This window comes from Platichthys flesus, chromosome 8, assembly GCF_949316205.1.
Source record: "Platichthys flesus chromosome 8, fPlaFle2.1, whole genome shotgun sequence".
Lineage (NCBI taxonomy): Eukaryota > Metazoa > Chordata > Actinopteri > Pleuronectiformes > Pleuronectidae > Platichthys > Platichthys flesus.
The window spans coordinates 8427302-8454671 of record NC_084952.1 but is presented as its reverse complement, the minus strand read 5'-3'; the positions used below and the strand labels follow the sequence as shown (position 1 = coordinate 8454671).

The window sequence follows — 27370 nt, the reverse complement described above, 5'->3', positions numbered from 1 at the left end:
AGGATGAATCTGTCACACAAGGGTAGACAGATGAGAAGTCAATTTATATTTATATGATTACTGATGTGTAAATTGCTTTTCTCTCAGGACCGGCAGCACTCAGATGTCAAGGGTTTGTGATTATTCTCAGTTCATGTCCGAGTTCAGAGTCAGTCCAACATTAAGGAGATAAAGTCCAGCTGGTGCCCAAATTCTGAGATAAACAGACCTTTATTTGTTGCCATTTTCCCCTAAAAGACAGAAACGTAATAATTCATTTTGTTTGGACGAAAAATATGTGTTTTGCCGTGCCAGTTTAGGAAATTGTTAACTGATGCACTTCAGGGCTACAGCAGTTCTCTGCAGTTATAATGACTACTAGGAACTTAATTCATGCAATTATGAAATAACAGAAAATGTGTGTATGTCTGTCGTTGCTGTGAGGCAATACAACTGAATAAGAATCACAGACTGACAAAGAATTCCAGGGGGGCTCTGGCAAACCCAGAACATTTCTCAGTTGAATTTTGCAGAGCTGCCGATAATGCCATGATTAAAGGAAGATAAGTTAATCCACCAAGTCTGTGATTCTTGACATTTCATGATATGAAGCACAGGCCGCCTGAGTGGAGGATCACGTTTGTTTAAAGCTTCAGATGACCAAAAACACTGCTTGTTTTCTCATCTCTTCAACAAACTGTAGACTTAAAATGTCCTTATGTAGATGTCACATTTCCCCCATTTTAGCAACAACAACCAAGCTGTTGACTGTGTTGACTCTTATCGTGACAGAGGTTTGATTTGTTTTCCATTTTAATAAAGGTGCGCTGCTATTGATGAATGCTCTGGAAATGGAAGCGGATGTAAAAATGCTAAGTTAAACCCTTCCACAACAATCCCAACAACATGAGTGAGTTGCTGCCGCTCGTCCAATCAGCAAAACAACAATACATGCAAACATCCGCACACTTCATTAGCATCAGAAATCAGGAGCTTTATATAGGAGCGAAGATAAACAGGAAACACATTAATCGTCAATACTGTTAATAATATAGCAAATAGCTTCTGAGATCAGGGGAGTCATTTAACCACAGCTGAGATGCCACCTGTTGACGACTCCTGCCGAGGAAAACGTGGCTCATAGGAAATGCAAAGACACCGTTTCTTTCTCCATCATCTGCGTTACACCTATCTTGGGAATGTCTGCCTATTATTAAAAACTCAGGAATGAGGAAAAGTCGTCATCAGCGACCAAAGTCAGACGTCCAGAGCATTCCATCATCAAACACTTCCTGTAAACAGCCAAGTGTTTCCTGTGTTCAGGCACATGTGGCCGTATGGCTGGCCCCTGACGGCCCATGCATCGTTGCCTGGTCTCCCTCCACATCCCTGGATGGACAAAGGTAATCCTCCACTGGCTTACAGTCACGTCATGGCACCCAGTCCGCTGATACACTCAGAGGAAACGCCATCTGTTACATTTTCATTACAGGCTTTGCTTCAAGCTAAGACAATTAAAACTAACAGAGTGCAAATGTTTGAGCCTGCTCTGCCAACTTTACAATGTCTCACACGTTCTTATCCATGGGACATTTTAATCACCAGAAAATGCACAATCATAAATTATCATGGGTAGCACCTGGTTTCAGTACATTAGGGTTATAGCCAGCTCATTCACATTAACTGTTAATTTAGAGTAACTCTGCAGGCAGTCCTCCCACATTGGTTTGAAATGATTCCTGAATGTTGGATTAGATTGAATTTTAAATTACTCCTAACTACTAAGTGGGCTGGTAATGGCACAATAATCCCCACTATATCTCATTATGTACAATTGCTTGTGCTTTGTGTCAGTGCTCAGTGAGCACCTCTGAGAAAATGCCGTGAACGGATTCTTTTCAAGGCACTTGGGCGAATTATCTTTCAGCTAAAAAAAGGACAGGCTTGGATAAGCATCTTTAGTCCCCAGGGCTTGGCCACCCCTGAGGTGAGAGGATTGCTTCTCATGAAGTGGAGGCTTCAAGTGCTGCATGTAAAAATGGAAGCTGCTCCTGTTGCTGAGTCTCAAGTGGGTGGCACAGACATGTTGCCCTCAGGGACCTGGAGCCTTAAGGAGACAATGGCCGGGCTGTGTGAAGCGGGAGCTGCGGAGTCGAGGGTCACGGGGCCCCTCCGCTCAGGTCCACACCACTAAAGTGACTGTTTAGTGACAACACATAAAAAAAGGGGTTGTGTGGAAGACTTTAGTGGGGGTGTGTTTTTGGAGGTTGGGACCAAAGGCAGCCAATTCATCATGTGTCACTACAGCCCTTTGGGGACTTGGATATATAGACCCAAAAGTGAACTGACGCCTTGTAAACATTATTTCACAAAAACCTCTACATTTGTGCTTATCAAATGGATATGTTATCTGCCGACTCATTGCACTAGGGCAGAGTAGAGAATGTCATAAGAGGGTGGGGACGAAATTGTTTGTATTTTGTATGAATAGAGTAAATCAAAATGTATTCTCAAGTGGTTTTCTTCCAGGAGAGGATGTAGAGACTGGATTTCTCTTTATGGCCAAACGCGATAAGAAAACTTGTTGTATGTCTAGTGCCTGCTTACAGTTCTCACAATTCAAAGCAAGAAATGCAACCTTTCCTGTTTAGTGATGAAAAATACACAAGTGGATTTATTTTATATCCATTTTAGGGTGTTGGTTTTCTGTCAGCTTTTGTTCATGAAGAGGATGTAATCTATGGAGCAAAATAAAACAAATGATTTCAGGGGCCAAGGAACAAATAGCGAACGCGATGGGATCCGGCAGAGTCTGATAAGTTTTTTCCTGCGGTTACTCCCCAAGTCACAGACACTTACTTCAAACGGTACAAATTATTTAAGCCATACCTTCAGAGAGACAGGGCTGCCAGCGCTACGGTGGGTAAAGAATAGTGTGAGGAAGAAAGGTCTATACAGCTGGCGTAGATACAAAAGCAGGAAAGCATGAACCTCATCTCACACCTTCCCTTCTTTCATCTACTTCCCCTTATAAGCTGGTATTTTGATTCCTGGATTCCTGGCAAGCGGCGCTGTTCGCAATTCAAAGAGTTTTCAACAAGAGCATCTGTTTGGGTATTATCATAAACCTGCATGCTCCCCCTACCCTTTACCTCCCTACTCCCCCTCTCCTCCCTCTCCTCCTTCTCCTTCCTCTGCCTTGTGCATTTGCATGTTGAGGAAAAAGGGGTGGAGAGGGTGGGTGATGGTGGGGCTTTTCCGTGACCCAACAGAGTCAATGATACATAAGCCACATGACCAACTAGTCTCCTTATCCAGGGCAAACGGGACTCACACACACAGACACACACGCCGACAGACAGACCTGCGAGCTGACTTCCAGGACATTCACAGCTCCACTGAACTTGGCTCATGCTGTCATTTCTCTGACAGAAGAAAAGAGGAGACGCGCGCGCACACACTCACGCTCACACACACACACACATACATACACCTCTGTGGGAGAGCTCAGATAAAGACGTGCCTTCAGTCTTAGAGTGGCGCTGTCACACACTGACATACAAATACACATTTAGACAAATACACAGTCACAGTCAGGGAGCCACCACATGCCACACACACGCACACACACACACATACCCACAAATTGACACACTCACTTCTCACATACACACACACAGGGGAGCAAACAGTCTCTCTCTCCCTTTCTTGCTCGCTCAGCTGCTCTTCCTCTCTCTCCCCCTCTCCCTCTCTCCCTCCCATCCACACACACTCTCTCTCACACACACACACAGACACCAACACACACACACTGACTTACACACACACATACACACACACACACACATACACACACACACATACACACACACCACTACAGTATATCAGCGAGTGACTAGCGGAGAGCCAGAGGGGAGTGCAGAAATGAATGTGAAGATCCTGACGCTGGTGATTGTGCTCTTGGTGTCTCTGCTGTGTTCTGCTACTGCTGGTGAGTACAGGAGCGGCCAGGCTCGTCGCCGGTCGTCTCCCTTTGCTTTCTATTTCTCTCTGTGTTTGCCTTGGGCTCGTGCAGGCAGCTGTAGTTGATCAGTTACCCAGCATGGTTAGCCTTGTGTGGGCTCTAAAAGGCAGGAATATCAGCACCTGGCTGTATACAGTACTGCACTGCAGTGGTTATACTGTCTGCTTTTGTACTGCAATGGCTTTTGTGGTTAACTTAAATGCTTAGATTGATAATTTTCCTCCATACCTCACCTTGATGTAAGATGTGACATGTAGGAATGAAATATGAAGATAGCTTTTTATTGATGGATCTTCATGTGTGGAGCTATGCCTGAGTGATACAGTAGCTCGATGTATGGATGTTGTGGCTGTTATGAAATGTGAGATATGCATGGCACATGTTCTGTAAGGTGGAGTGAATCTGTTTAATTTATGGCTTGATGTAGTCCATCTGAACCAAGTGCTATATGATTATGAGATGACTGTAAATGTGCAGCAGGGCAACACAACACTTATATATGCATGCGTGCCTCCTCTGGTGATGATAATGAGGACTGTAATTGTTGCATGTATTGATGAGGGGAGCACAGTTCCCAGATGCTTGGACCGTCTCTGGAAGGGCTCAGTCTTGATGCCTTGTCACAGTAAATTTCCATAAAGTGCTGCTGCATCTCTGGAGCCATTGTTGAACTAGATATCAATTCCAGCGTGGATCTAAAAATGTCTAATATTTGTGAACATAACATTAACTTCGGACAGTTGAACAGGCGGGCAGGGAATATTCTCTCTGGTGGATCGGGGGAATAAATGACCACCGAGAAATGGGCTGGGGGGTTAGTTGGGAGACCGATCAGCTGTCTGCAGATGTGATGCAGGTAACATTGTGGTGTGAAAAAACAACAGTTGGGCCTGTGTAAATGTCTGGACCATTCTAGGGATTATCACCTACCCACCAACTACAGCGGCTTGGAAGACACACAGACAGAAGCTGTGTTTATTTCAAATACTGTGTATGTGGAAGATGCTGTGCAGACTTTACCTTTACACAATAGAGAGAATGCATGTGGCATATAAACGTTTACATCTTAGAAGATGTAGGCCCAGGAAGATGTATAGTGTAAGATGCTGTCTAGTCTTTATGTTGCTAGGTGCTGTATGGAGTGTGGTCTTAGGCTGCTGTGTAGACTTTATGCTTGTATCGATCCATGGCCACAGCACTCACAGTTCCCATGCTTCCCAGAACATTTGTTACAGCGACAAGCTATTTTTGTCCAAGGCTCTCAGCACATGAGTAAATGGGAAGCAATTATCTAGCATCATGGTCAGTGTCGTTTTTCACGCCCTGCGTGGGGCTAAGCATGTTCCACGCCTGAGAGCCTACTGTGCTACACCAGAGACGGGGAAAACAAGGCTGCTGTGCCTAAGGCTTTCATGGGAGCTTATCCTTCTCAACGATGTTCAAGTCACGGCGCTTATGTGCCTCTCCGTTCCCTGGCTGCTACTGTAGTATCAGAGCTCCATTGACAGAGAGGAAGAGAGAGAAAGGAAGGGATGCAAGTGTGTTGCGGCGTTGATGGGTGTGGGGAGGGATGCTAACTGGAGTGTCTGCGTAGCACAAGCCTCTGCTACAGTATGCGCTGTCGCGGGAAGGTGTCGGAAGAGGCTCTGCATGTAGGCAGTGGGTGTGAAGCCTTTCATCTTGAGACAAACGCTTTTCCAGTTCAGTGGGCTTTCTCCTTCTCTCAGGCATCTGTGTGTGTACATGTGTGTCTGAGAAAGAATAGAGACGTACACAGAGAGTGAGACAGAGACCATGTGTGTCTGTTTGTGCACTTGCGGGAAGCAATGGATATAGACCTGAATCTCAGTGATATAGGGAGGAGAATTATACATAAGGGTGTGTCTTGTATTTACGGACGTACATGCACAAGTACTCCTTTAGTGCAACAGGCAAAGCATTTCAAAAACCTAATGTTACTTACAATATTTATTTCAGTGAACTAAAAGAGCTGCTGTGGCCTTCTCTATGTAATATTAGCATCCTTAAGCAGTGCACTTCAATTACCTATCCTTGAGAAGCACTCTGGCTCAGGAGTGGGCTCCAGCTTTAGACATGTGGTATTCATAATTCATCCCAGGGCCGATCACTCTTCCTCCCTGTGTGACTCTTTAAGCTGGTATAACAGTCCTTATTCTCAAAACATCCTAGTGTCTGTAATGGCCTCTTACACGATATCAAAGCTTCCTTTTCCTCGGCCATTGAAACACCCTGCCAATCTTCACGCAGGGATGCTCTGGATAAAAACAATAGCAGCTGGCTCAGACACGCACTTGCCCACGCTCACACATGCACGGAGGGTGTAATTGTTAGGGCCTGGGTTGAACAGGTGAGGCCGTTCTGACTGCGGGGCAGGAGGCCCGGATCAGAGCCATTATCTGGCCGAGAAATCGTCTGCTTGGGAAGGGGGAGATTTTATGAGAGCTGTCAGCACTGCTATTATGCCATATTAAACTTTGATGTATTGTTGGGGCTGGCTGCTCTGTGGCACCAGCATTCATACATACTGTTCTGCAGCCCGCCTAACTCAGATGCTCAACCTAGTGTTACAGGTCAAAGTACAGCCAGAAAGAGGTGGGCTACAGTACATGCAGTAACTCATTAAGGCACCTACAGGCATTAAATGCATGCCTTGTTAGGTCTAATTATTTAGTAAGCAATTATTTAAGCTCCAAACCAACCATAACCAGGACATTTTAAATCATAAACGCAGGTATATCTAATGTAAAAAAGGTGTTTGTGCCTGTGGTCATGATTATGGTGGCCATAGAGAGAACAAAAAGCAGCTAAACTCTTCCAGATGTCCAGGCATAACATAATAACAGTGGGCAAACAGTTGTGTCAAAGGGGAAGCAGTGGAAAGGTTATTAGAGGATTATGGAGAATCACAGAGCCTTTTTTGAGGCACAGGAGCTTGTGAAAACCAGCTGCTTTTATCTCTCACACACACACACACAAAAACACAGGCACGCACATAGGGTCAGATGAAATCCATTTCATGAAGAACCTGGATTTCCTCTTGATGCAGCATTACAAGAAAATAGAGCCAGCAGCCTGCAGCGTCAGTGCAGTTTGTCTGCTGCAACACACACACACGCACATGCACACCCACACGCACACGTACACGCACACACACACACACACGCACAAACACACACTGGTCTTACTATAGTTGCAAGGACTAACATAAGGAGGAAATATGAGTCAATGAGTTTAGGGAGTGTGTAAAAGGAGATTTATCCTCTTGTTGATTTGTCTCTTGTTTATCTTCTGTGGGCTTAAATAGTAGCACTGTTATTATAATCCACACATCACAGATCCATGTCAGTTTGGTTAAGGGGTGGTTGTTTGACAGTAAATAACATGAATGATATATATTTGTCAGCTGTCAGAGATTTGCCTTACTATTTATACTGTACCCTACTCTGTGAAAGGAACTGGAAACCATAAAGCATCAACAAACCACTCCAAATTTGCTTTACTTAGCATTAATCATTAGTAACAATAACACAATTATTTGGCTAATTTAAATGAAGCTATTCAGTGGTTGTTTTTATCTGGTTTACTAATGAACAGCTATAAATCCAAAACACTTACACAAATTTTAATTAAACTATTCGATTTAAATGTTATGAGTTCACTGTTTGCAGCAGGTACAACCATGCTTGAGGTTTTCCAGTTGTATCTGACCATGACGTGCAATTGCACTAGTAAATTAGCATTGTGGTAAAGATATACCATTATCATTATATGAAAATTATTCATCAACAGAAGATCTTATCAATATTGTCATCCCCTGCAGTGAGGATACGATGCATTTCAGTGTAGCTTTACGGTTTCATTGAGAAGATTTTCCTGTGATAAACCGCCTCACATCTGTATAATATCACCTAAAGTGAGCTTTGTGAATGGCCCTCACAATTGCTCTGGAGGGGGCAGGAGTTGAGGAAGAGATTTAGTGAAAAATCATAACTCATTTGGTAGGGATATAAGGCTAACCTTTGGGCTGACGCTCCCTGGAGAGTTCAGATGTTGAAGACTTTGGCATATGTGACTGCTGGGTTGCTGTAATATAATTCAGAACCCTTTGAATGAATAAATCTACTCACTTAGATCTTCCCTTGAGAGTAAATGCAGTGAAGGGAAGAAAAAGCAGAGGGGGAGTTAATGGCAGGCCATGGGAGAGAAAAATAAATGGGTGCAAAGGAAGCGAGGCATTCTTGAAGCTGTGGGGTTGTGTAAGCTTTCCATACAGTGGAGGAAGTCACAGCTACATCTAAAAACTCACAGCTGGTGATCTGGTTGGGCTTTACAGATTTCATATGTGGAATAATGACACTTCTTTGCCTCAAGGAGGAAAGTCCGTTCTGCTAAGTATGTTAAATTACTTGTAAATTAAATTCTGGCTGCATTCTGATTCCTTATGTACATGTCTGTTGCAGTCCTGATCCCCCTTTAAGTTTTGAGGGCACAACCTAGGGGTAGTGGGGGTTTGTAGGGGGGGATCCTGTATAAGCAAGAGCTCATGATCACCAGACCCTATCCTCAAGCCCGGGGCGTTCCTTATAACTTAATTGAAGCCAGATATTTAAAAAAAATAACTGCATAATTTTCCAACAGTATTCAATATTTAAGTGATTTATGGCTCTCTTTTTAACATTAAGTGTTACATTTACAGCAGTTGTCCGGGAAGATCAGAGTCTAAGATCTAAGTGGACATTTTTATCAACGCGCTGCCAGACCGCAGAATAAATATTTCGGTCTTTAGGAATGCAGGTGCTTTAATTATTTTTGTGATATATTTATAGGAAAGCAGATTGGAAAAATATGGCTTTTTTATATTGCTTTAGAGATGTAAGTTGTGGTAAAACTTCAGCAGCTAACACTGCATGTACGAGGAGAAGTGAATTACTTTGGAGAATCAAATAAATATGGTTTAAGGTATTGTCGCCACTAACGTCAAAGCTCTATAAGTGAAATAATGGATCAGCGAGATTCCAGACATAACTAAAAAAAAAAAAGGCTGCACAGCTGGCTGTTGTTAGGCAGATCTTACTCAGTCAGGGGATTTCAGTGCTGTGAAGATGACAGTATGGATTGGGGCTGTCGATGGTGTAAAGGGACTTAGTCGATTTTGGGTTCATTTAGTGACTACCCCCTTGGGATCAGCCTAAACTCCAAGCCTCAGGCAACAGGATGTGCGTGTCTCTTCTTTTCTCAGTGCATTATAGGATGTGGTGGAGCTTCTCACGAGGTTTCAAACTGCCATGTACTTTATGTTTGTGCCTTAAATGACATGCTTGAAAATGGAAATCGTAAGATCTCCTCAGTCCTCTGCACAACTGGGTCCCTTCTGCGGCAACACAAGAAATCACTCGTTTTTTAAATCATGCATTATTCATCACAGTTGCTGTGTCTTTGATCACAAATGTTGTTTTCCCTGGGAGACTATTTCACACATACAGGTCTACACTTAAACATCGGTCAATCTAATGATCTGCCACTGACTAATAGCATCGATATCCTCTACATCAGCATAGGGCCCCTCGCTGTGTCCCCCCTCTGTCTCATTCATGAGGCTGCCCTGCACTCAGCGGCCCCTGAGTACGAACACATGTTTGTCAAAGTAGAAGGGAAACACAATATATGGTATTCATAAACATGCATCCACATCAGGTAAACAGTTTATCCAAGCAGCCAATGAAAATAGAGGAGGGTGTAGAGGGCCAATAAACAGTGAACTTTAGCTCACCTACAGCAATGTGCAGCTGAACGCGTGAGTAAAAGTATTTACGATCTGTGTTTCGTCACTAAATACTTGTGACGACATTGCTTATTAGGTTTCACTGCATAGCCTTTAACCAAAAGGGCCTCTTCGTGTATACTATATGCTTATCAGTATCAGGATATCCTGTATCAGTAATATATTTTATATAGATCATATTATGTGTTTTAATATGTGTCTACATCTCAACTAAATGTCATCCATTGTTTTGTATCCCTTGGTCTGTTTGAGTAACACAGTCTGATGCAATGTTGCTGCTATTTTCCTTTAACAATGCTGTATGTACTGAGGGGAGAGGCGATGGTCCCCTCGGGCATTAAAAGCTGCAGTGACGCTGTGATGTTTCTCTGACGCTTTCTGTTTCTCTCTGTTTCCCACAAATGGGAGAAAGAACGCAGGTTCACAGCATGGGTGATGAGACAGGAGAGGGAGGGGCTGTGTTTCACATCTGATTAGCGTGCCCATGGAAACGGATGGTTGGAGGATCCCTTTGCCCTTGACATGCAATCTCTGGAGATTGGGGCAACGGTTGGTATTGTTACCTACCTATTGTACCTGCCATGCGCATAGCTGCTGCTGCTGCTGCTGACGGAAACAGCAGCAGCAGCATCATCATCTCTCCTTCTCCTGCCCTCACATGACAGGAAAGTTGAGAAAAGAAATATCCCCTCGACTACCCTAGTTTTCAGTTTGCTCCAACCTGCAGTAACCTTATAGCCACAATTTCACCCCTTCAGCTGGAGTGGGATTGTGAATAAACCAACAGGCAGTCAAGTGGCGAGGAGAGTCAGTGGCTTCATTAGCTGGCTCAATGCTGCTGGCGGCCCTTTGAACTCACAGCGCTCTGATCATAGCAGAGTACGCAGTCTCACACCTCATCATTTCATACACTCAGTAATTCAGGGGCATATCACCATACTTCACAGGCGGCTGACTAACTCAAAGGGACATCTGCAGAAAGCCAGAAACTACAGGGGCTGCACAGTTTGTTTTTAATTTGTCCCCAACCTTCAGTGAGAGTGGGGGGTTACTTAAGGAGCAGGAGGACAAAGGGGTTAAGTTTAAAAGCTACAGTAATAGGAGGAACTTTTCATGCACTTTGGTTTCCTCAGTGGACTTTACACAAAGCCAGCCTTTTTCCCAGCCACAAGCGTAGCATTATCACAGCACAACAATGCTGCATATCAAACAGTTCCTGGCAAAAATAAAAGAAAGTGCTCACGACCAAAACAAACCCTCCCTAAGAGGAACACTTAGAGTCAGAGTGCGGTGGCACACAGAAGGATGTTAAAAACATCAGGGACACAGAGGGCTGATCATGGACTCAGCAGTTTTGTTTTAATTGAGAACCTGGCTGCTTTCAGCTGACAGTGTCTTTCTTTTTGCTCCAAACTGAGCGCCTTTCATGGTGGCTGCCATGGTAACGGGGTCTGAAAGTCGGCAAGCAAATCGGTACCAGTTTCTACCAAGGCCCAGACTTACTGGAAGGCATGCGATAAGCAGCATTTCCGACACTAAATGTTGAATGGTGAGCGCTAAACAACAGGGGACAGCCTTCTCAGTTAGGCATCATTCCATATGTGCAGGATGAATGTGTGGGGAGGCTATCCGGTAGCAGGCAAATCCCCAGTGCGATGCTGCAGCGATGCTGGGACTTGTTCTAAGTTAAAAGAATGTTTGGCTTGTAAATGGCACAATTAACACATCTCATCCTTGGCTAAATAATCCAGATCCCCTTAATGTGCTTATGCAGTGGGAAGCATCTCTGCTTATGACAAGTCTCTGTCTGGGTGCGTGGGTTAGCATGTCTGTGGTAATGGCATGCTATAGAGGGATTCATTAGCTAAAGCTACTCCTCTCCTTTTAGTGAATGAAGGGAGGGAGGCACCCAATGGAGACAGCGGGCCTGCTCTTCTCTTCCAATGTCATGGTAATAACCATGGCTACACACACCAGGGTATTAATTCTTCCTCTCTCCCACTTACACAAATATTGTTCTGCTGGCCTAAAGGATTACACACACACTCAATAAGCTGCAACTATACCTCCCATAAAATGCAGACAGAAAATAAAGCTATATATTACTGTGATGGTAAAATGCAATAACAGTGGTCCCTGATTAAATTATGCAATATAAATTAAATCCGTCCAAACATTTGAATATGTTGTTAAGTGATGATATCTAAATTATGGTAATGGCATGATAATACAATGTGTGATTGTGAAAGGAGGGCAAGGGCTTTAAGTGGGTCTACGATTTAGTCCAATCATAGTGCTAACGGGGAGGGAACCTCATTTTAGGGTAAGACTAATATTTTGCCATGGAGCTAAATGGAAGTTGGGGAATTATGGACATCACTGTAGAATCACAGTGGTCATTTCTTTGTCCCAATTGGGTTAACCGTTCTCCTCCCAGTCCAGTACCCACCCATTCCCATTCTCCCAGCTGTTTGTTTAACATCAAGATACATCTGTACAAACTGAACCAAGCACGATTTATGGCACAGAGGTGTCAGACAAGTGATGCAGGGACGGCAAAAAAAAACACAAAAAAGAGATGAAATGTTCTTGAGAAGCTCGGCCAACTGTGAAAATAGATCAATGAGATTGCACACAATTGATTCATAATCAGTGTGACTGTGAGTGATGAGCACAACGGGTAAACAAACAGATACGATTCAAGTGGACAGTAAATCAATTTGCAGTGACACAGAGAAAATTAAACACAGCAAGGATTACAATTTGGTGCCCACGCTTGATTGTGCATGTTTACATTTGATGCAACAGTTTCTAAATTATAAACACAGCTCTTTGTGCATTTGTTGCTGTTGTTATTCTCACAGGCCGATACAGTTTAATCTCTTATGTCGTAGTGACACAAAAACCATTATGCTGTGGCTGCATTTACAAGTGCAGACATTTGTTATATGGTCTTTTTGGCAGTCGAGGCACACAAATCAGCTTTACAACTATTAATAATCGGCTCTGGCCCATTGGCCATGCTGCCTGTTTTCCTGCATTGACACACAGCGCTGTGATGTACAGTTTGCTCTTGCCAACCGTGAGGGCAGCTGATGAACTTGGCATTAAACCAGAGGACAGCCATTCCTCTTCGCTGACTGGATGGACAAGTGCTGGAAGACGTAAATCTCTCCAGGCGCCACTGATGGACTGCTGCAGAATCGACAGGGATAAGCTGTCAGGCTTCCACTTTCTGCTAGGCCATTATAAGACTGAGTGCCCGCCATTTGAAAAAAGACAACATAACAAATATCACCTCAGGAGGCAGTGGTGAAACTAGGGCAAGGAATTAGCGAGGAGCCAACCAGCTATTCATCATTGGTTTGGAGACTGACCAGTTAGTGACACTCCGAACTATTCTCTCTTCTCTGCCTTACCATCTCTACATCTCCTCTATACCCTCTCCTTAGGGAGGCGGCAGTGACGCAAGCAGCAGCAACAGCAATAACCTGGCATTCCTGAAATTCCCTCTTTATTACAATTTAATTAGGGAATTACCAAGTGGGGGCAGAAGTGTTGAGATTTGGTGGAGAGAGGGCACAACCAAGGTCATCAGAAGTATAGATAAGATGCTTGTTGCTGTGAGACATATGTTATTCTGCTATTTTACAGTTTTACTAGCTGAACGTAAACACACGGTAAATCCCTCATGGGAAAAGATCAAATGGGATACTACAAAGACTGGATCCAATTTCAGAGCATTAAGATGGCTGCGATATCTTTGTTTATGGAAAAGAAACATGCATTATCCAATAAAAAACCGGCCATGGAAACAATCAAAGGTCTTATCCAGATGCAACAGATGCTGCAAAGTCCAATCTATGTGTATTCAGCTATAGACAGGTAAAGATTCAAAGATATCTGTTGCTGTGTGTCATATCTGTCACACTGAGATACTGTCCCTACAGACTGCAAGAGTTAATCTGTACAGCCGGTGTTATCACTTGGGCCCGGTTTATTTTTAGCAGCTTTCATTACACTTTTCTATCATGTAGCCAGATTGGATGGTTTGAGATTTGTGATGAAAATCAGGCGATGTAGTCCCTTCAAACCCCAGTGCAGAGCAGTGGCTGACAGCTTGCCATGGCAGGAGACATCTAAATTGTCTCATTATGGACCTGGGCTATGACAGCCTGAGCCTCCCTTAGAGGGATGGCAGATGAGCTGTGTGAGCCGAAGTACAATTACTTTACCATCTTGCATTGGAATGTGTGTATGAGTGTGTGTGTGTCGCAACTGAGTGAGACTCCAGTTAATGCATGTGTTTGCAACACCTGTTACTAGCCTACTGCTCAAACCTGAGCTGCAGTTGGACTTAGTGTAGTATTGTAGTTACTTCAGGTATCACTGTGACATTTTAAGTGTCAGTACACTTAACCCCAAAAAATCGAACAGTGCCTCTTTTTGACAGTTTTAACCCAGTCCCTTCTGGCACTTCTTCATGGTAACAGGCGACAAGCAAATGTGTTTGGATGAAATGTTGTTCAAAATATGTTTTGACAACATTTGTTTTGACCGTACACTTTATATAAAGATGGAAAAAACATCTTCCGCCCACTATTCAGAAAAGAAGCCAAAAATCGTGCAGATACTAACACTGCTATCTTGCGCCAATGATGGCATTTGGAGCCTGGGTCTGCATAGTAGCAATAAGGGCGAAGGAGCCATAGTATCCAGATCATCTCAATACACATGCTTCATGTCATGTCTTGTCATGTCGTCCATCTTTATATACAGTTTATGCTACAGACACTTTAAATAGCAAAGACTGCATCCTTCCTCTAGTGTTTGTATTTTCTGCATTTAAATGCTGATGGTGTTTTATGGGCAAAAGCAAGGAGAGCCTCCCACCACCCTATCTTAAAACTTGTGTTGACCTTAAAATCTACAAAAACATAGAGGGTATTAACATTAAACCATCTGAATTTGAAAGAAATGAGTTGAATGCCTTCAGTATGTGCGAACGTCCCCTCATTTGCTGTGTATCTGGAACAATAAAAAACGGATAATGTGCAGATTAGTGCGACTAGGGCCAAAGATGGGCTTTAGATGCGGAAATATGCAACAGAAACTTTCCTTGCTGTAAATGAATTAGCCCACTGTTCAGCCACCAATGTAATGTGTTATGTGATCGCGGAAGAAGATTAGTGTGAAAATGGAATTTGAGATGTCTGGCGTGTCAGGTATATCAACTGAAAACATTAAACAGGCTGTTTTGCTCAGTCATGCAGTTAACCATTGTTTAAACCTGACAGCCTGAAAAACACCCCTCATTCCTCCTTTTCTTTGGAAGTTGTTCTTTTTAAAAATGTTGGTAATTAAGAAAGACTGCCTACCCTCTAATGGTGTTTTGAATTCTGCCATTGAAGAAAGCAGCCCTTTATTGAGACAAACTGATCCAGGCTAATAGAGAAGCTTGAGTGTTTTGAACGCAATAGAAAGATTCAGGGTCATGGCTGTGCCTTCTCCTTATAAAAGCCTGTAATCACCACTCGGCACACCTAAATACACTTAATGATGAGGAGAATCTTAGGTAACCAGGAAACTTAACATCACCCTGGCCTTTATAAGCTGCTCAACTGCTGTCCTCAATATACTTGCTGCTTTTCCAAACCTCTGCAGTCGACTGGCTGAATTACCTTAAGCTGTGTCCTCACCCAAGCCCTCGTAAACCCAGGGAGGTATTGCTCCTGGGAATTCTAAAAATGGTGCCAGTGTCTCTGAGGAGAGGAGACAGGAATGTCATGACCCCATGTGAGTGATGTCAATCAGCTTTTTGATGGGAAATAATCACTGGGGATTTGCAGTTTATTTTGAAAAAGGGTAGTAGTTTCACTTTGAGATGAAGAATCTGTTAGAAATTCAAAAAGATTTGAAGTGCGATAAAGGTGCAATGTGGGTCTCAAAGGATTTCACCAATAAGGTTAAGTTATTCAACCTGTATAATATCTTCTGCTGGAGGCAGGGGTGGTTCACTGAAAGACAGTAACGAGGAATGAAGGGTCCAGTGTTTAGTGTTTGACCGATACTGAAGACTAAAAGTCACAATATATCTCTAACTCTACGATTTCAGTTAATTTCTAATCCATCTCTTGTGTATCATCTAATCATTACAGAAGTCAACTACAAATAGAGCTCCAATTCAGTGTTTTATTGAGTTAGGGGTTATTTGAATGAAAAATGTATGACTTATGCAGTGTGTAGTCACTGGGATTCCACCACTTCAATGAGCCTTAATAAAAGGCCCTGCTCTGCTTACACTCACATTTGATTGGACTAAAGATCAGGGCGTAGAGCGAAAGATCACCTGCATGAAATATCCCATTACTAGTAAAGATCTGCTGCAAAATGTAATATTCCAAGTCAAGAGGAGGTCTTTCAGTTTGTGATGTTGAAAGGTCACAGCAGAGACACTTGAGGTGGACCTGAGCATTTAGAAAAGAGGGGCTTAAGGGGATCAGGCCACACTTATTGAGAGAAGACTGAGAACATCTGGGATCACTCTGAAACACACACACACACCTAAGACATTCACACATTCTCCAAGAGACACATTGCTATCATCAACGCATCTCTAATCATGGATCAAACACTGAGACAGGATGCACCTCCACAAGGTCTGTGTCTTTGTGGTGTTTGTAATCTTGACGGAGAGTGAGAGAGACATGAGACACCAGGGGTTTTTAGTTTCCCACTTTGGCCATGGCAGTGTCTATCTGCTTTGCTCTTGTTCCACCATGCCAACTTGATGAACTACAACTCTGGGTGGGCTAGAAGAGGCCCACACAGACAAATCCCCACACTGACACACATACTTATGTATACATGTCTCTTGTTTCCTCATCTATAACCACTGGGATAACTCTTTAAATCTTGCTAGATGTTTTTCTTAGGTATGAATGTGCTTGGCTTATAATCGAGTCAAATGAGATACTTTGTGCGAGAAGAAACTGAAATATTAGGACATTTCTGGGGATCTTACTGGTCTTTGTTTGTCCTCCAGGTCCCATGGCCTCCATTGAGCATGGCAGAGAACTGGAAGAGGCCTCTCCAGTGAGAAAAATGGTCCAGCAGAGCCCTGTAAGAGGTGGTCAGACCCACAGACCAGCCGGCTGGAAGAGGAGACGCCCACGGCCCCGTCTTTCCCACAAGGGGCCTATGCCATTCTAGAGCAAGGTGAGTTTATTGCAGTCAGAGGTGTCAGGACACTCATTAGGTTTGTTTGTCAAAACCTCTGACAAAATGGTCAGTGTCACACACCAAAAGGCTCTATACCCACCTGCGATTCTCATGTGCCTTTCTGTGCTGTACTTGCCTAAAGTCAACTTTCTGTCAAACGTTCTGTCAAGTCAGAGCAAAAGCACTTCCCGATATATTAAATCATAACTGCTGACTAGTGAGGAAATGACTTCCGAGAGGAATTTCTAAAAGGACCGTGATCTTGAGTCCTAAAATACTTTGTTGGCAGAATCCATTTGGATGTTTCTGATGACGAATGAGAAACCTAAACTGTTACAGGAACACTGGCAACTCTGTTAATGACCATCCCATCCAGGTTCAGTTTGATTGTTGGCACTGAAAAAGATACATGTTTTAACAGATTATTGGACTTTGCTCTACCAGCTTTCATGCCTTCATAGAACGATAGAGACTACGTCATTTATTTCCTCATATGGGAAAAAGTTATACTTAGAAACATAACGTTTGAATCCACTATACAAGCATTAAATCTGTTTTTCCAAAGATAATACTTTAGAGAATTGGGTTTCCTAGGTGTAATATGCTTTCCCTCTCAGGAATGTTTTACTAGCTGTCAAGTGAAACAAGGTTCTATGTTGAAACTCTTTAATCCAAAATCTGAGATAATATTTTATTATCACCATTTCACGGCTAGATTTTCTTGTCTGAACTAAAACAAACTCTCTGTATTTCTAGTAAAACAAATCAAGCTTTACTAGGACACTTAAACATGCTACAACTTATTAAACAACATAATAAAGATTAAACCTTTCTTTGTACTAGCTAATGTCTCTGTGTTTAGAGGGCAACAGTAGTTCAAATATGTCACTGCATTAGGAAACACAGGACTCATTCACGTCTCTCCCAGACACTGTGAGTGACAGGGAAACTTAGAAAAACACAATATCCCTTCAGGAGGTGTCAACCATACAAAGCTGACCTGCAAAGTTCCACCATAAATGAATGCCATAGTGAGAAGAGGCTGCAGCCAGAAAGTTTACCGGCATGATTAATCAGTTTTCAGGAAATAGAATCAAAGCTATAGTCATTTGGACGTTCTATTTTCTAAAACAGCCGGGGAAGTTTTACAATCTAAGGCAAATTATGGATCATTATTGTGTATTTTTTGACAAGGTCAGACTTCTTTTGAATGCACAAAAGTAAGGTCAATGTGTGCTTGAAGGACAACAGTGGTGCTAGTCCTTTATCCTAATGCCTACAAAAATGTGGAAACGCTTTTTGCGAGTTGAGTGGTCAGATCTTCTGTTTGGTGACAGAGTGCTGGCCACACAATACAGGGAGCTTCAGGAAGTTGTGAAGCTCTGTGAAAGTGAACAGCTCACTGAGTCACAATGCTCTCTCTGCAAACACCCCTTAAACCACAACACACTGAAGATTTCCTTTTGTTGTTCGCTGCTGAATGCAGCTCCTTGGATTGTCGCAAGGTTCATAGTTCACCTCGTTCAAGGATTTCTCTGCATGCCCTGCTGGTTTACTCCAACCAGACGGGAGTCAGAATCAGGCTGTCCATCAGCAGCATTAGAGTGTCAGTAACGATAAAAACTTCACTGAGCAAATTATCCAAGTTCAGATAACGTTTTACTTGATGATTTAAGACTTCACGAGAACCAGTTTCTCCACTCAACAAGCCACTCCTCTAACACTTAAGTTTGAAAGGCTCTGTTCATCCTCACGTGTCCTGCTTTCTTCTTCTATTTGAGTTGATAATGAGAAACAAACCTGTGGAAGCAGCAGGACATGCTTTTGTTTGATCAAAGCTAGAGTTCAACGGAGAAGTCCAGCAGTCCATGCAGTCACATGACATACTATGTTACGATTGGCCCAAACGTAACTGTTTTTAAATAAAGTTGAGCAATAATTGACTGGACATGGTTCCTCCGCTAGCCATCCCCTATTTAGCAACATCTCCTGATTTTAGTGTCAAAAACAACTCATCTTTTATTCTCAAAGACACCTGAGGCAAAATTGGACTTTGCAGCATTACACATTCCAGATGTGATCGAAGCTGAGAAGAAAGATCGCGACCCGGGTCATCCTCCTTGAGCATTTGAGTAGACTCAGATCTGAATGTGCTGTTACAGCTCTTGGAACTAATCTATGCCAGTGACAGTAAAAGACGACAGGATATTACAGATTTAAAGCTGCAGGCAATTTATGGAAACCCTTTGAGATACTGAGTGTGAGAAAATCCCAGTGAATGAGTCCTCTAAAGAGTTTCCCACAAAACAATGCAGGGCAGGTCTGCAACTCCTCTCGTACATTCAATCTGCCATGTAGTATGACTTCAAGGCGCTGAGATCATACTGTTGGCCCACACAGACAACAAACAACAATACAACTCAGTAGAGATTAGATATACTGTAGATCCCAGTGCTTGAGGCATTACATGACCACAGAAATATGCCGTAATGAAACAAAAGCAGGTTCTTATTCTCGAATGAACCTTGTTGTCATTCAACAAAGCTTACAGCATCTGAAATCTTGGGACTAGAGAAGATATAGGGCAAGGGAAGATAAAATATTTCCTCATTGTTAGGGAGTGATGCACTGCCCCTAGTGTAGTATAATGTTGGGCTTGTGTTCTACAGCGAGTTATACAGTTGTTTTTCTTACTCCCTGCTGCACCTTCCTGTCACGGACCGTGTAATCTGGTTGGAACATGTTACAGATAACCTTTTCTTCTAGTTTTTTATTGCACAGCAGCCAGGAGTAGATCCCTGTGGGGTGCCATTATTGGGGAAGACATTGAAATGTTTGCATGGTACATGAAATTATATTTAGGAAAGAAAAAAGACCAATTTATCTGACTTTTTCTGTTTTTTTCCTGTCTTGCAGGCACTGCTTTGAGCGCCCTCCCCCAGGTTCTGATTTCTATGCTCTTCCTTTGCCTTGGGGGGCCTTGCAACAAAGGGCCGATGCTTGCCCAGCCTGAAGAGTGATGTCCATAGCACCTGTTGGTTCTTCAAGCAACTCTGTCCACAAAAAATCAGGACAAGCCGCTCACCCTCAGCTCGAGGAAGAATTGGGAGCAGGGAAGGGGGGTGGGGGGTATTGAACCCGAGCTATCAGACTCTATTTCTCTGTCTCTCTTTCTTTTACTCCCTCGCTACTTATCTATCTCTGTCTTCTCCCAAGTGTTTTTTTTCCTATCATTTGCTTTATAGAGCCCAATCAAAAGCAATCTCCCTGTGTGTCTCACACACTTTGCATGATATGTGGTGGAGGGGGAGCCCAGTCATAACAATCTGAGTCTTAAAGCATCTGTCACTTCTCCATGGTGTGGTATTCCAATCTCTCAGTTTCAAGGTTACAGCAGCCACTGGTTTATTTGCTGTGAAGCTACTTATCAGCTTTAGTTGTGAGAGAGGGTGCTGATCATGCAGAAGGGCAGTTATAATAGTTGACAAAAGCAAATATAAAGTTCACATAGGATACCATGGATGTATGCAGCGTAAAGGATATTCCTAGGTTTTTGTGTTTAAAATGGAAAAGCAAGTGAGTCACATCTGAACAACATTGAAATCATCGCTTAACTATCATTATTTACGGTGCTTCGTAGCTCCTAATGACACTGCGTCCACATGCAAAGTCAAGTTGGACTGAAAAGAGAGTCCTATTGTCAAAACAATCTATTCAAGTGACACAACAATTCCTTAATTTAGAAAATATAGGAAATTCTTCACTTCCAAAGTTATTTTAGTGTTTGTGAACTCATTAACACCTTGGGGAGGGGGGTGGGGGGTTTACTGACACGCTCAAGGTTACTGTAACATGTTGCACCTTGGATGAGTCCTTTGACCCCAAATCCCAATCCCAATCCTGTCCCCAATCCCCAGCCTTCGCACCACATTGCTGCCCTGTGCAGCTGCTCTACACGACTGTTAACTGGCAGGAGCGGTCTGCTCCACCGACAGGTCGCCTTGCCTTTTAATGAAGTGCCAAATAATAACCTTGTCCGCAATGCTGCCAGGAACAAAGGAATGGAAGGTTAGGCAGAAACACATTACCTCTTGTTTGAAGTCTTGATACACTGACACATTATGCATTTTAAATTTCTTCTAACAGAAATCCAATGTGAGATAATGATAATAGGAGGACAAGTTAAATTAGACCAAAAAAACAGGAAACAGTTTCGAGCAAAGCTCAGCTCAGTTAATATACCACAGTGACCAGCCTCTCACTAGTGCTCTAGCTGCTGTAATATTCAGCATAAGGCTGGTTTGACCCCTTGACCGAAATCTTTCACTGACAAAATGCTATGCCTTTCCATCATACTGGAATATATTACTGTTTGTGTTTATTTCTGTGTTGAAGTAGTAATTTCTTTTTTTCTCAGGGTGCTGTGACAGAGGCTTGTACTAGCACAGTCTATTTTGTGCATTTATTTAATAAAGAACACAAACATACAGTACATTAAAGCTTATACGAGCATATTTTCATATATGGTATCTTTACTCTCCCTGTATGTATTCACCAATATAGCCATGTAGCCAGATTCAGTCCTTTCTCATCCTGATCTGTTCCCTACATTTCGTTGGGTACAGTTGCCTTTTCTAGTTCGCCCTACCACAGCACAGGTGGTCGTGGCTTTGATCATTCCGCTCATTAAATCCTAGAGTTAATCTTTCTCAGATGGATCTCCCCAAGGCTGGCCAGGGCCACTTAGTCTGAGCTCATTGTTAAATTGGCTTAGACTGAAACCACGCCCTTCCCCCTTTCCAATCCCCAAACCCCGGATGATTCAGAGTGTAACCATGTAACATAGTAGGGGAGTAACGTGTAGTGCAGCCACCTTGCAATCATTCGTTGTGTATTAGGTGTGAGAAGCAAGTTCCTCATTTTTTGAGGTAAACTCTCATTTCAATCTGCTGCGATTTCGGCAAACACTCTACTGCGACAAAACAAGCAACTGGCAGGTAAATCTAGATTTCCAGTACCTCTTCCCTCTCACCATGTCTCATGCAAATAATATAATAAAAGGCAGAGTCTTCTCAGGCCCAGCATAAGAAGCTTTTATTAAGAAAGCATCTAAAATCACATCCACCCAACCAAGCACTGCTTGATTAAAACTGTATTAAATCCTAGGGCACTGTGAAGCAAAATTATTTCAGTTCCACCATTTTTTTTTTCATACCCGCTTAGACAGAGATGTAGATTTCATTAATGCTCCTTGGGAGTGAGACAGCTTTGCTCATGACGTCTCATGTATTATTGGGGAAGATAGTGGGAAGATATGAGCTTGGGATGGAAGTTCAAAGCCGGAGGAGTTGGGATGCTGGAAGTAGATGAGGTTATGACAAGGGGTTTTAAACAATATTCCCCCATCTCTGAAGTTTTTGTTACAGAGCCGAGCAACGTCTGTATCCACACTGTTCTTCATGAATGTATCCTCACCATCTGCACCAGCCATGCTGCCGTTTCAGAGACAAGAGCAAACCAATGTTTATGTAAAGTACCCTTTTGAATCTTGGTCAGTTGAATCCAAAAATCAAAAGCCAAATATCCCACTGATCCAAAGCCTCTAGTGTCAATAAGTCCCAACAAATAGACGTGGCTTTGCTCCAAGATTTTCTGTATGGGTTCGCAAGGCTGCACTTTTGCAATTCCTTTATGCTGCTGGACAAATACACCCTGAAAACAAGAGTCTCTTGGTATGGAATAGTTTTCCAGTGTATTGTGACAATTTTTTGTCTGATTTTTGTCTAGCTGGTTGTCCAAAGCTTACTTTTTTAATACAGTGTGAAAACCTGTATTTTTTGTGGATGTAACAAAATAGAAAAGTAGTCTGCAGCACAATATGTCGTTGACACGTGAAAGCTTTCAGGCATTCTTTTCTTGTAGATCATAGCCCACAACCCTCCTCTGCACATCAGGTTAATGGGCCTTGTGGTGTGGAAGGACAAGCATGTCCAGGCTCAAACTGAAATGGTAAACCAATACATTATGCTCGGGGAGCAAAATCATTTTCCTTAATGGTCTTTTCCAGCAAGGCTTACACAAGAGAAACGATTCCTATCCTCTCAATGTTTCCCCTCCAGTTCCTCTTCTCTGTGACCATCTCAAGGCCTGAGTAATGTTCCTATGCACTTGTTAGCATGTTTTCCTGGTAGAAAAATGTTTGTGCTGAGAACTTGCCCCATTGTGTTTTGTTATTTTTGTCCAAATGCATTTGGCTGGTAGTGTGTAAGGAGTGGGGATGAGCAGAGAGATAGATATGTGTTAATGGTGGAGATGAGAGTAAGCTAGCAGAAAGATTTAAAATATTAGCTTAGCCAATAAGCTCTGTTTCCCAATAGCTATAGACACAACCGCCACAAAAAACGTCATAGAAAAACACAAGGTTTTTATGTTTTCTATGCTTTTGTCATTATTTACTCAGTTCTCTACCAGACACAATTCCTTTCAAATGAAACCGAACCAAACTTTTCATTCAGTGTGGGAATGGTATGAGAGTCAGCACACAACACATTCCATGATTTTACCTTGTGTATCTCTAAACCCATCAAACTGTATCATGTTGGCCTTCAGAGTGGGTGTCTGCAGGATCTAGTGGCTGATATTCAATCCAATGCATTCACACATTTCCACCGGCTGGGCAATCCAAAGGATAACTAGATTATATCTCCCATGGGAAATGACTATCTGTCATTATCCCGGAGCCTCAAAATTAGACTTCCTACACCCAGAATAGCACAGGCCCCTCCAGCCTTGATTGCAACATATTCTCCATCTATGTAACCACTGTGTTAAAGATCAGCTACATTCAGAACAATCTGAGGAGAGATGCAGTCTGTAGGCTTGCACGCAATTGCAACAGTGTTACTAGGTCTCAAGCAGAAACAATTTTTAAGACAATGTATTACTCCTGAAACTTATATTCTGTTTATGGTGTGTGCTCATATTACTCACCAGGCCAAATGTACAGTCCCTGTCTCTGTTTTGATGTTGAACTGGGCAAAAATAAATGACATAAATAAATAAATAAAACAAGTGTATCAGAAATGGTTGAAATACTGTGTACATATTTGAACTTTGGTTTCTAATTTATAAAAGATAAGCTTTAGCTCTTGGAGTACTTATTTTATTTTTTCCTTTCATGCGTAGCTTTGTGTTTTTATTTTCTATTTCTGTAAAGTGTGTAAATATATCTTTATGATAATAAGTAATATTAAAAATCTTATTTTAAGAAAACACTGTGTCATGTCATTTCTTTTGAAAAAGAAAAAAGCATTTAATGTTTATCATTGTCAAAGGTTTAGTGTTACAGTAAACTGTCATCTGCTAACTAGCAGTAAATGCAATGTACATTTAAATGATGAGGGTGCAAAATAGATGTGCACCAAAATCATTAAGATTCATCCTGAGGAGGATGTGGAGTTTCAAGTTAGTTATTTCTTAAAAAAAACACAAATGTTAAGCTCAAAGCGGCATGACAGGAAAAGTCAGGGGCTCACAAACAGAGTTAGGATTGATCCTCTGGAAACCATCATTACCTGCATGCTGGTCTGTGTCAACTAATCACATCGAGGTGGAGATATTTAAATGCTAACTGCAATCTTTGAAATACTATGGGTTTCTAGATAGACGCCAGATGATCACCAAATTTAAAAGGATTTATCCTCTGGTAACAATGAATACCTGTACCAAATGTAATGGAAATTACATCACTCACAACTGTTACTAAAATTACAATGTGAAGCTCTAATCACAAACAAAACCAGCCCTCATTAACTCACAGCAGTGCTCGGATGCTGAAGATTTACTTGCATTTTTTTAATATATTTGATTTCAAGTCAGCTCCATTGTTAGTGTTTTTTAACATTTGCGTAGCTGAACCTGAACGTAAATTAAACAAAAGAAAAACAGCAAAATGTTAACCGGACTGCCACGGCCATCAACCTTTACCTTCTGTTCAGTCTTATATAGAAATTCATTCGTTGCAGTATGCACATGCCTTTGGAAATGTAAATCAACTCCTCATCCATTAAGGAACACTTCACCAGTGACAGCTAGCCTTTCCTGAGCTTATAGTGCATACTAAGCAAGCTGCACATTAATTCATCACATCTGCTGAGCATGCATGGAGACCTTGGATGTGTCTTGATGCACTGAGATGCAGTGTGCATACATGTCATATCTAGATACAAAGGAAGCTCCTCTAGTCATTACTGCTGGATAATCAGAAAAGAATTCAGCAGAGATAAACAAGTATGTCTGATACCTCTGATTTTTAGGATGTTTTGTTTGAATAAACGTGTCCAAAACTGTCATATATTTAGATTTATCCTTTTCAATTATGTGTGGCTTCCTGTTCATCAATTTTACATAGGGTCACATTATAAACTACACTTATATAATTGACGATATTGCATATGCTACTTTATGATAACATTGTTTAAAAAGAGAGCCTCAGTGAGGCAATGTACTGAAATGGCCTGGGGTGTGCATGGGAGCCACTCTTCCTCTGAAACCCCCACTGGAACCACTCAGGGAAGTGCCTGGTTAACACGCAGAGCTGACAGGTCATGATAGACATGAGGTGCACCCCTGAGCCCTAGCAGCCCCCAAAAGACGCCCAAGGTTATATCATCAAGCCTGGGTCAGCTGTATAATTGAGCTTAGGGTCACGGGGATGATATGGAGCGTGACAATGAAGCTATAGAGTTACAGTTTGTAGATGGCCAGAGAGGGCCACCGGTGGGGCATTACCGCGGGAGCAGACGTCCCTTTAAAGAGTTCAAGGTCCATCTGTAAGAGTGGCTCCAGTCCTGTTCACTATCACTGCTGGAATGTGTGTCACCGCCTGCCAGCCACCAGTGCTGAGAGAGAGTGGGGATGGGTGAGGAGAGATGTTGAGTATACTGGGTTTGTTGTGAGGAACAAAATTAAACTTTAAGGATGATGAGTGAGGTACCGTCGATAACAAGTGTCAGACACAGTTCTTTGAACTGCCGGTAACATCTCTTCAGCTAGAGACAGACGAAAACCAGTGGGATTCACAGAGTGGACGTCTGTGGTGCTCCGTGCCCTCTGTGCATGTATGTATATCACAGAAACCGGCTGTGGAACTAACATCTGGTTTGCTCTTGGCAAAGAGTCTCATAATCAACTTCTGCCACATCATAAAAAACCTTTACTGCAGTTGGCTCTCCAGCTATAACACCAACAAAGCCCACAGAAGTTCTGACAAATCCATAGTGATGGATACTACCCAGCGCACTGCTGTCGCCCAACCACCTGTAATCTATGGACTCAATTTATACAGAATGTGCAGGCCATGATTGAAATTAAGCATACATATAACAAGCAGGTGTTGCACAGCTTTCTATAACACTTTTATTGGTCTTATCCTTGTTATAATTATACAGCAGTAAATTAATGACTCAAAGGGTGTCTGCGCAATGTTTGAGCCAAGACTGACTGGGAGTAGTCTTTTCAAGGAGAAGAATAAACAACACCATCTGACTGCTCCAAAACTAAATTAAGAGTAATTATGTAGTAGTTCTTTGGGGAATTAAAAAGTAGTGTTTATGAAAAACAGCATGATTAAACAACACATTTGTTTCACCAAAGCTGTGGTGAGGAAAAATACATTAATCAGTGTTTTCTGGGCATTCAGGGCTGAAATTAACGTTGACTTTCATCATCAGTTTATCAACTTCCTAGTGTCCAAGATTAGGTAAGAAATCATTGTTTGTGCAAACAACAGGAAAAGAGAACTAAAATATAAAATAAACCTTCTATTACAGTTCATCTTTTATGTCCTATGGTTATTTTGAGGTATTTTTTGTCTTCATTAAATAGCAGACAGAATGGAAATGAGCGAAGAGAGAGATAGGACAATAACATAAAACATCTTCCCAATTGTACACAAAATGCATTCATTGTCCCCTAGATGACCTGGACAGCCCAAGTTTTCATTATTCTCATCACATTCAAAAGGGGAATTAAACTTTGTGTCAACTGTAAGAAAAGTTGTGATTCTCTTAAGGTGATGAAAATACTGATGTGATGCAACATGTTCTAAAATATAACCAAGGGATTCAGACTATAATAATAATTCAAGTTTTAAGGGTGGAGTTGTCGTAACAGTGCGCTGTGGCTCAAATGCATTGTGTCTGAGAGAAAGTCCACGTCCAAGTCTGCATCTGCTTCTGAAGTGGACATAATAATAAGAGAAAACTTCCTGACTGCAAACAGAGCCCGGAGCCAGGTAAGAGGCAGGAACAACAGTTTGTGTAATGCACCTCAGCTGTGTTAAC

The 27370-nt window shown here is 42.3% G+C and overlaps 1 protein-coding gene across 1 annotated transcript; it reads left to right on the top strand.

Moving 5' to 3' along the window:
* The first annotated feature begins 3308 nt into the window (after positions 1–3308).
* Positions 3309–24299, top strand: apln (apelin). The gene is made up of 3 exons (XM_062393477.1): positions 3309–3970; positions 16852–17024; positions 19944–24299. The coding sequence occupies exons 1-2, from the start codon at positions 3904–3906 to the stop codon at positions 17016–17018; spliced, it is 234 nt and encodes a 77-aa protein (XP_062249461.1). The 5' UTR covers positions 3309–3903; the 3' UTR covers positions 17019–17024; positions 19944–24299.
* Positions 24300–27370: the final 3071 nt, after the last annotated feature.

Coding starts and splice junctions, on each gene's coding strand:
- apln (XM_062393477.1), top strand. CDS start 3,904: ATGAATGTGAAGATCCTGACGCTGGTGATTGTGCTCTTGGTGTCTCTG. Junction 3,971..16,851: donor GCTGTGTTCTGCTACTGCTG/GTGAGTACAGGA, acceptor TTTGTCCTCCAG/GTCCCATGGCCTCCATTGAG.